The sequence below is a fragment of the Haemorhous mexicanus genome, chromosome 6 (assembly GCF_027477595.1).
Source record: "Haemorhous mexicanus isolate bHaeMex1 chromosome 6, bHaeMex1.pri, whole genome shotgun sequence".
Lineage (NCBI taxonomy): Eukaryota > Metazoa > Chordata > Aves > Passeriformes > Fringillidae > Haemorhous > Haemorhous mexicanus.
Genome location: NC_082346.1, coordinates 21,252,129 through 21,261,138, shown reverse-complemented (window position 1 = coordinate 21,261,138; position 9,010 = coordinate 21,252,129). Strand labels below are relative to the sequence as shown.

The window sequence follows — 9,010 nt, the reverse complement described above, 5'->3', positions numbered from 1 at the left end:
AAGCACAGAAGTATAGACAGATCTGTGACTTAAAATGATTCTGCATGGCAGCACTCTGAAGTTGTTTTTCTGTCATTTAAAGTACCCAGTATCTAGTGTATATGTTTTATTCTGCTCTAATATTGCAGAGTATAGATGCAGTGTAATCTTACAATTTACCCCAGACTTTCTATATGATGCGTCGTGTGCTGGTATGTACATAATTTGAAAATGAAACAACTTCATTGCTCTTTATTTTTATTTTATCATTTACCAACAGAAAAACTTTACCAAAGCAAAATTATACACGATGACATTGCAGGAGAGGGATGGAAGGAAAACAAAAGCAAAAAAAAATCCAACAAACCAACCAGAGGGCAGAATGCTGTTTACCATTTATCAAATAAATGCAAACCATACTTCTTAACTTCAGGTCATTTTGGTCTTTTGTTCAGAATTCAGTCTAAATTTACACTGCAACAAAATAAAAAGGCTTTCTTCAAGACTGGTTCATTTCCTCTGGTGTAGGTAGCTTGTCAAGTGCTCCCACCTCTGAAAAACAGGAAAAAAAAGATAATTAACACATATGCAAATATGCATCTTCATCTTAGCAATTAAGTTATGAAATCCAGTTTCAGTAATCTATAATTTTTGTAATATTTTTCTCAACTATAAAAGACAAATCTTTGAACTTGTCATATTTTAATTTATAAAATACTGGGGGTTTTTTCCTTTTGAATGTCAATAATATCTTCCTGATACAATTTCAACATTTTAGAAACAGCAGTGACAGAACAACAATTATATTAATTTTATTATGTCAATTGACATTGCTGGATCCCAGCATCTCATAAGACTTAACATTATCTAATTACAGCTGCCATTCTACATGTTGCTCTTTATGAGAAGCACTTAAAGCTGGAGGGAATAATTTCCAAGAGAAAGAGATGAAGGCCACTATTAGTTCTTACCAAGGTACTCCCTAGCAGTAAAAATATTGCCTTTTTCTTGCAGATTAAAATGTATCTCTAATCTGAATAACCATGGCCTGAATCTGAATCCCATGAGTGGGGATTTTTCCTCCTTCCCCCACCAAGGAACACACCTAAACCAATGTATTTAATGCAGTAAGGTTTCATTGAAGCAAATGTGTTGAAGGATTTCTATCATTAAAAAATATGGTATTCACCTGTTTAATTTACAGTTCTGGGTTTGTGTAAGAGTTTGTACAAAGCCTTTCCAATAAATATTGTTAAGAGATAATATGTGACAACATTCTGTGTCTGATGCAACCTGAGACTACAGGAACTATGTCTGCAAAAAGCCAGATCTGCAGATTCATTTTCTGTTTTTCATGAGGACATGGTAATACCACCACCTTTTCTGAACAAAAACAATTGTTTGTCATTACCATCCTAAGAAGGGAGCCTTTAAAGCTCATTTGTTGCAGGGAAGAAGTAATTTGTAGTTCTGTGAGATTCTTTTTATTTTCTTGTCTGATTGAGCAGCTTTTAGCCTATGCAGCAGGTGTGTGACTGAGGTGATTTTGCACCCTTTTTGCTGTGTCCAAATATCGATTTTACTTCCTAGGCTCACACAGCAGAGTAAAGGAAAGTTTTGGGCTCTTTCTTCACAGTGGTATAGCAAACAAACAACTACTTTGTCCACAGTAAATATATATGCTAATAATCTACTTTAAATATGGGCTTGAATTATTTCAAGCCCTTAGGACTAGCTCCAAAGAAGTTTTGTTTTCAAATGCAAATTCAATTTAATAAACACTGGGGTCACATTTTCAGTAATGAGAATTATTTTCCTTGGGTGGATACAAATAATTCAGAAAACAATGAGCAAAAAGCATCTGAGGTATGCAGAAAATGAACTGATCTGTTGAATGTCTCTTTTAATAATGAAATTAAAATGCAAATGTACACACAGTTCCAGAGCATACACTTGCCACAAAGACGCTTGTAATCTGTTGTATACAAAAGTAAGAACATGGAAGTTACTGATTATTGAATTGTCTACTTGTTGAGACAGAAAAAATCCTCAGACATCTGCAGTAGAATAACTTTTTTCTACCTGTTGGTTTCTTTGCAACTATCTATTATGGTTTAATACATTTTGTAGACAGTTTTGGAAGAGCCGAAGAGGTTTTAAAAGCTGAATATTGTGCTTGTTTGGGTTTTTTTAAAGCAAAACCAATGAAAACTCAGAAGCAGATAAATTTCTTCAGTGATTTCCACAGCAAAGTGACCATTCTTACAGAACCAGCTGTAAGCTCAGCATGACAACTCCTGTCACAGCTGTGGGGCTGCACAGAGCTTCTCCTTCAGAGCATTCAGAGCTCTTTGCCAATATTCAGCTTGGTGCTGGTGCAATCTTGTCTTGCAAATTTATTGTAGAGCACTTGCAAGAAGAGAGATGTGCTTCTTTTGGCACTAACAAGCGATGGAATGGGATCAGAATTCTGCTGCACCAGATCTCCACTGAGCTGCAATTTTCAGGATCGATCACCTGCGCTCTGCGTGTGAGAGTGATGCCAGAGGTGCTGTTGCAAGTCTTGCACACTCAAATCTGCAGCAGATGTGTACATTAAGGGACAGTCTTGCCTCCTCAGAGAATTTCCTACCAGAAACTGTGTAAGATTTAAAGGCACTCACTGACCTTTCAGATGCAAGTAGGTCAAAAATTCAATGACTGTGCGCACAATGTTTTCATCAGCCAGGGGTCTTCCAAGGCTCCCTGTGAAACAAGCTGGCTGTTACTCACTGTTAACATGGCTCAGAGACACATCATATGAGATACTGTGCTTAAGTTCATGAGTACTCTGGGGAGGGGAAAAAAACCACCAAAACGATCTGAAATTCCTTTTTCCTTAAAATCCTTGATGGAAAACCTCATTTCATGGGAGGGCAAAGCCCCTGTATGATAGGGAACTGCAATTCTGGGAATCAAAATCACCCAGCTTTGTGTGCCATTGCTGCATAGCAGCTGCTTTGACACCTTAATGGTTGTGGTCTCTAGGCTTATGAGACCTGTTGCAGAAGAGAATTATCTTCTGTTGCCAGCTCCCTCCCTTCTGTCCACCTAAGCCTGCAGGGATAGGTTAAATTTCAAATTTAGTAAAAAAATTCATCAGCCTTACAGAACAGTTTAAAGTTCATTCATGTAGCCTGACTTTGTTCCAAATAAGCCCCTTCAAATTACATAGAAGTGATTTGTGGCCCAAAACCCAGGCCTGGGTGTTTTTCTACAAGCCCCAAAAGCCATGTGTTCACAGAGGTATCTAATCCAATACACTTGTCTTCAAGCTTGTGAAAATAGCTTTTTGATGTCATTTTAATGGCCTAATGGGTGCCTGTTATTGCTCTTTTGAGAAGAATGCTTTCTGCATCTGTAAATGAGAGAAAAAAATATCAGCCAGGAGTTGGAGGAAGACACCTTGCTATTTTTAGGAGGATGGAGAACTGCTGTCTATTAAGAATGAATGTTAAGTAATTTCCCCAAGATTTTTAACTCTCTGCACACAGATGTGGGTACCAGAACCAACAGTCCATTATTACATCACTGCAAACATTACCAGATGGGTCAGAAGGCAGACTGAGCTCTGAAGCACAAATTTAAAACATTGATGAGAGTTGCAAGGGACACAAAGGTTTCTGGTACAAGGAGAATAAGCATTTAAGAATGCATTGAATAGGCTTGCACCTAAAAATTGTCTTCCACCCTTTGAACTCACACAAAGACATTATTATTATTATTATTATTATTATTATTATTATTATTATTATTATTATTATTTGCATTAATAATGCTCTTTTATTTTAATTTTTCCTTAGCTTTTATTCCCAACTAACCTGTTGTGAATTTTTGTTGTTATTATTATATTAGTCACATTTTTATCAAGATTTTATTATCCATGTGATATTTATTGGATAAATATTTTTCCTCCATGACTTGTAAATATTGTATTTATGTATTGCTCTGCTATTTACCTTAATTCTGCATAGTGGATAAATTGCAGATTTCAGTAAACAAACCATTATGATCTTATAACTTGAAGATTTGACTAATTATGCTCACAGATGGTTGAAGTTTTGTTGTGAGCCTTTTTCCTGGACCTAGTGTTCAGTCCCTAATACACCTTACAAATTTTCCTAGGTTATCTGGAGAGCTTATGAATTTTGCAGCATTTCTCCAAGGAGAGCACAGTCCTTTGCAGGAACTCTTTCACATTAATAAAATCATATGTGCATATATTGCCATTTTAAAGGTCTTCTGCAAATAATCAGGAGAAATAATTCATTTTCAATTAAAATAATATCCTGATTACCTTATGCATTTCTTATGCATTATATATATAGATAGATCTATTTAAATCTCCTTTGAGTAGGAACTCTGTAATAAACTTCAGCTTCAAGGAAACATTTGGGGAGAGAAGAGAATGAAGTTCAAAGCAGAGACAGCTGTGTAATTTTGAAGTCTCATCCTGACAAGTTTTGTTGGGTTTATCTGCAATTGTGGAGGCTCAGCAGTACCCAGGAAGAGAGTTCCAAAAACCCATAAATTCATATCCTATAAGGGACCTGGGATATGCACAAATGGCAGCATGTTGCAACGTGATCTCTACTACTGGATTACAAATCCTTTACTTTTACACTGTTTTGGACTGGCCACCTGTTGTTTTAACACTGCTATTTGAGACAGCAGGGTTGGATTCTTTTCCTTAAAAAACAACAAAAAAAAACCCCTAAAGCACAGCACCAAAAAAAATACCACACACAAACCCCCAAGGCCCACTGTGTGACTGTGCCAGAGCTGAACTGCCAGTCCTTCAGAGAGTGTTAACAATTAAGAAATGTATCAATGTTTCTCTTCTCTTTACAAACTATGCATCTATGAGATTATAAGTAAGCACATGTCCTTTATTTATGAACTTTTTTAGTGTTACCTACATTTGCACTGGCTTGGGTGTTATTTAAAACCTTTGTTTTGCCCCCATTAGTGCAGTGATAAATGTACTCAGCAAGTACTGTGGTCACTTTTATCAGCCTAAGGATGAGATTCATCCCAGCTCACTTTAGATGTCTGCAGCAGGTTTAGTTTCTCATCAGGAGATAAAACAGGTTTTTCTAGAAGTTTCTGCACCTTATCCTGAAATAGGTGTTCAAAACAAAGCCTAAAAATTGTCAGCTTCTCTTCATAAGGGAGTCTAGCCACGTGCTTTAGAGGCCCAGCTTTGCATGACAGACCCAGAACAAGGCTGCACCCTTTTCATTGCCATTTCCTAAATGCAACATCTGAGCATTTGCACTTCACTTGTGACCAGGTTCTCAGTCTTTTAATGAAGATAAGCCACCTTGCTTGATCACAGGAAATCTTGGGAGTTTGTATTTTCTATAGCCTTCATTACTGAAAGATGCCTTTATGGACTCTCTTCTTTGCCAAAAACCAATTAATTCTGGAGTGGCTAGAGTGGCATTTGAAATACTTACTTCAACATATGAAAAGAGAAAAAACCCAAAGTTTTTTCAAAGCAACATGATCTATTACATATTTAAAGCAACAAAATTATTATAAATTTTCCAAATCACTTAGATGTTGTAATCTATGACCAAAGATCACACTGAGTGGCCAAATATCATTTTTGTTCCTTTCATATGTTTATTAGGATTTCTGTTGAAATGCAGAAATAGTTTTGCATCCAAGTAGTCAGTTCAATAGTAAATAGATAACTTCACATAAAAAACAAATCAAAAATGCTTGTTTCCAGACTTTCATACCTGCTTTAATATCTTCATCAGGTGGTATTTCACGTTTACCAGTGAAACCATGCTTGTCATTAAAAGATCTGTGGTTATCTACTGCATCTGATAAAATAAAAAACAGAGGAGTTAATTGACTCAGTAAAAGCTTATCAATATGACCTCAGTAAAAGCTGAAGAATGTGACCTGCAACAAAGGATGATTCCTATTATCCAGACCTGAATGTAAAATAGAAGTCTTTGACAAGATCATTTCCCCACAGTATTTTTTCCAATTTGCTTAGGCATGCTCTGGGCAAATATACTTCCAGACATTCACAGAACCAGTTAATACATTTAAGATGCATTAGACTTCTTTTCTTTTCTTTTTATGTATCCTTATTGTTAGCTAGAAAGAATGAAGAATGTCAGAGTAAGCATGTGAAGCATGTGTAGGATTTGACTATGTGTTACTGGGACTGTGATGAATTTTGCCACAAGAATTAATGGTAAAAGGAGAAATATTTGACACAGCTTCGTTCTGCACTAGTTTTCCTACAACCTGCATTTGTTATACCACCTGTAAGCCAGTACTCCTGTATTTTCAACACCCTATATATTGATTTTTCACATAGTGAACTGCTAATAGTCTTGAGTTTGCAAGTTACTGTTTTAATTTATTTTGCTTTAATTAAAAAAAAAAATTTAGTCTTATAAAGTCAAGTAGTGACAGTTTGTAAAAAGATTTAGAGGTGAAATCTGAAATACATGGAGAGGTACACATTTTGTCATTCTGCCCTTGACACCTATGATGCTGTAAGATTTTTTTAACACTTCTGGTGGTGATGTATTCGTCATATGAAAATTACAGTTCAGAAGCACAAAATGTGAGCAGACGTGTTTCTGCACATAAGGCCTCCCATCACACTTCTTTAGCAAAGAATAGCTGTGATCTAAGACAACTCAGTTCTATGATAGGCATGTAACAAACATCTGGACAAGTGTTTTCCCAAAAGAGTTTGTTCAGTCTTGCAGGTTTAGACAAAACTGCTATATCCAGAGAAATGAATAACACAATTTTTGCATTTTGAAATAATGAAAAAAAAAGTGCCTCACTTACGTGGCCCAAGCAGATAACCAGCACTATTCAAAGTCCAACCCCTTTTGTCTTTTGCCTTAAAGGAAAAAACCACAAGTATGTTATTGCAGGACCTACTCAAAAGGACATTCTCTTAGTAGAAAGAGTCTTCTAAAGGCTCAAAATCAAGAAAAAAATATTTAAAAATAAAGCAAATCATGTTGAAGTAAATATTCATGGTGAGCTCTTGCCCCTCTCTGTCTAAGTCCATAGTGTTGCTATTGACATCCGTGTGGTTTGACTGTTTCACACCACATAAGTGATGACTGCAAATCACACTTTGGAGGCAGAAATTTCGACTTAATGCTTGAAGTTTATATTATCACCTGATAGCCACCTTAGCAAACAGCAATGCTTCTTTTTATTGCTTGGATTTACATGACAGCCTCTTCATAAAAGATGTCCATATGTACATCATCTTTTTGGAGCCAGGTGGGACACCCATTCAATTTTGGTCTAGCAACTAGACATTCTTAGTCATAATTTTTTACAAGGGAGCAAGCATTTAAAATCTCGAAATTCTTAGCGGGGGGGGAAGGCAAATTGTTTATAGCCCGAAAAGGTTTTGAGAGCTGTATCCTTTACAACCCCTACATCTAAGTGCAGCGTATCCTTGGGAGGTTCGCGGCGGTTCCTCGCTCGCTGAGACACCGATACTTACTGAGAAAACAAGCCCGAGTGTTTCCGAGAGGGTGGCACAAAGGATTAAAGACAGAAACAGGAATCCGGTGCACCTCTGCATCTAGAAGAGACCGCAGCGGGGTAAACGCTCTGCCGGCCCCGGGGCGCGGGCGGCTGGGTGGGAACGGGCTGCGAGCGAAGCGGCTCCCCAGGGCTGGGCAGCCCAATTCCCGCTGGGACAAGGGCCGGGGCCGGGGGTACCTTGAGCTGAGGGTCTGTCCCTCGCAGAGCTCCCGTGGCGAGGCCGGAGCGGGGCTGGTCCCACGGCGGGCTCTCACTGCATGGCCGCGACCCCGCCGCGCTCCCGCCGCGCTTTATGGGCAGCGGAGCGGCCGCGCCGGCGGAGCCGAGAGCCGAGAGCCGCCCACCGCCTCCCCCCGCCTCCCCCGGGCCATTCCCGCGCCGCCCGCCGCTCTAGGAAGGGCAGAAATTACGGCAATCCAATTAGAGGGACTCGGGAGCACGACGCGGGGAGCCGGGAGCTGCAGCGAGGGCCGTCACCCTGCCCTGTGCCTGTGCCTCCCCTGGCCCGCGGCGCCGGGGGACAAGGGGCGACAAAGGGGACAAGGGAGTGCGCATCGCTGCTCAGGGACTCGGGCACGCGAGAGTGCCTGAGAGAAGGTACCCGAGAGAAGGTACCCGAGAGAAAGAACCCGAGAGAAAGATCCCGAGAGAAGGTACCCGACAGAAGTCCTCTGTCCTGCTCTGCAGCCGAGCCCTGCAGCTCCCGGGGCTCACTCGCGGCCCCCCGAAGTGCCTGTGACTCGTGCCCGCTGTCCAGCAGCAGGGAGAGGAGCTGCTGGAGTGGGCGCATCCTGCCGCCCTGGGGCTGACAGAGCTTCTTTCGGGATTATTTATAAAAGCCAGGGATTCAGCTCGCTGCAGAGACTGGACCAGCCCTGGCTCGCGCTTTTACAGCCAGTGCAGTTTCACCAGTTCGCTTATCTTAGTCGCGGTTACAGCTGGCATCGGGGTGTGCAAAACTGAATTACAAAGCAGAGATTCCAGTATTAGTTCCATTTTTCCCCCCAGCCAAATTGTACTTTCTCTACAACAAATTAGTTTATTCACTGCCAGTCCCTCAAATAATTTCTCTTTCAATGAGAAAACATCACAGACGTTGCACAGAATAAGTTCTACTTATAGCTCCTTTTCCAGAAACTGCTAAAGAGTCTCTGCAAACTTTTGAACAGCACACTTATCATTCACAACTTTAAAAGCAAACTTTTTTTTTTTTACTTTAATGTAGCATAATGTTTACCATCCAAGCTAGAAGCAGCAGCTGTGTCTCATATTTCTATTTCCTACCCTCTCTTTTGTTGGATGCAGTAGGGTTGTAATAGTCTATCCTTGTCTTTGGGTGTCTGAGCAAAAACTGCTGGGATAAAGTTTATTTTATGCAATTCTTAAATGCTGATGTACATACAGGGGAAGCTCAGCTTTGCAGATTTCATTTGATACTTTA

General features: G+C 39.7%; 1 protein-coding gene across 1 annotated transcript; it reads right to left on the bottom strand.

Moving 5' to 3' along the window:
* Positions 1-220: 220 nt before the first annotated feature.
* Positions 221-7,894, bottom strand: GAL (galanin and GMAP prepropeptide). Its single transcript, XM_059849200.1, has 6 exons — positions 7,747-7,894; positions 7,526-7,606; positions 6,847-6,901; positions 5,766-5,852; positions 2,647-2,724; positions 221-531 (listed from the first exon to the last, which is right to left on the bottom strand). Exons 2-6 carry the CDS (start codon positions 7,604-7,606, stop codon positions 479-481), a joined length of 354 nt encoding a protein of 117 aa, XP_059705183.1. The 5' UTR covers positions 7,747-7,894; the 3' UTR covers positions 221-478.
* Positions 7,895-9,010: the final 1,116 nt, after the last annotated feature.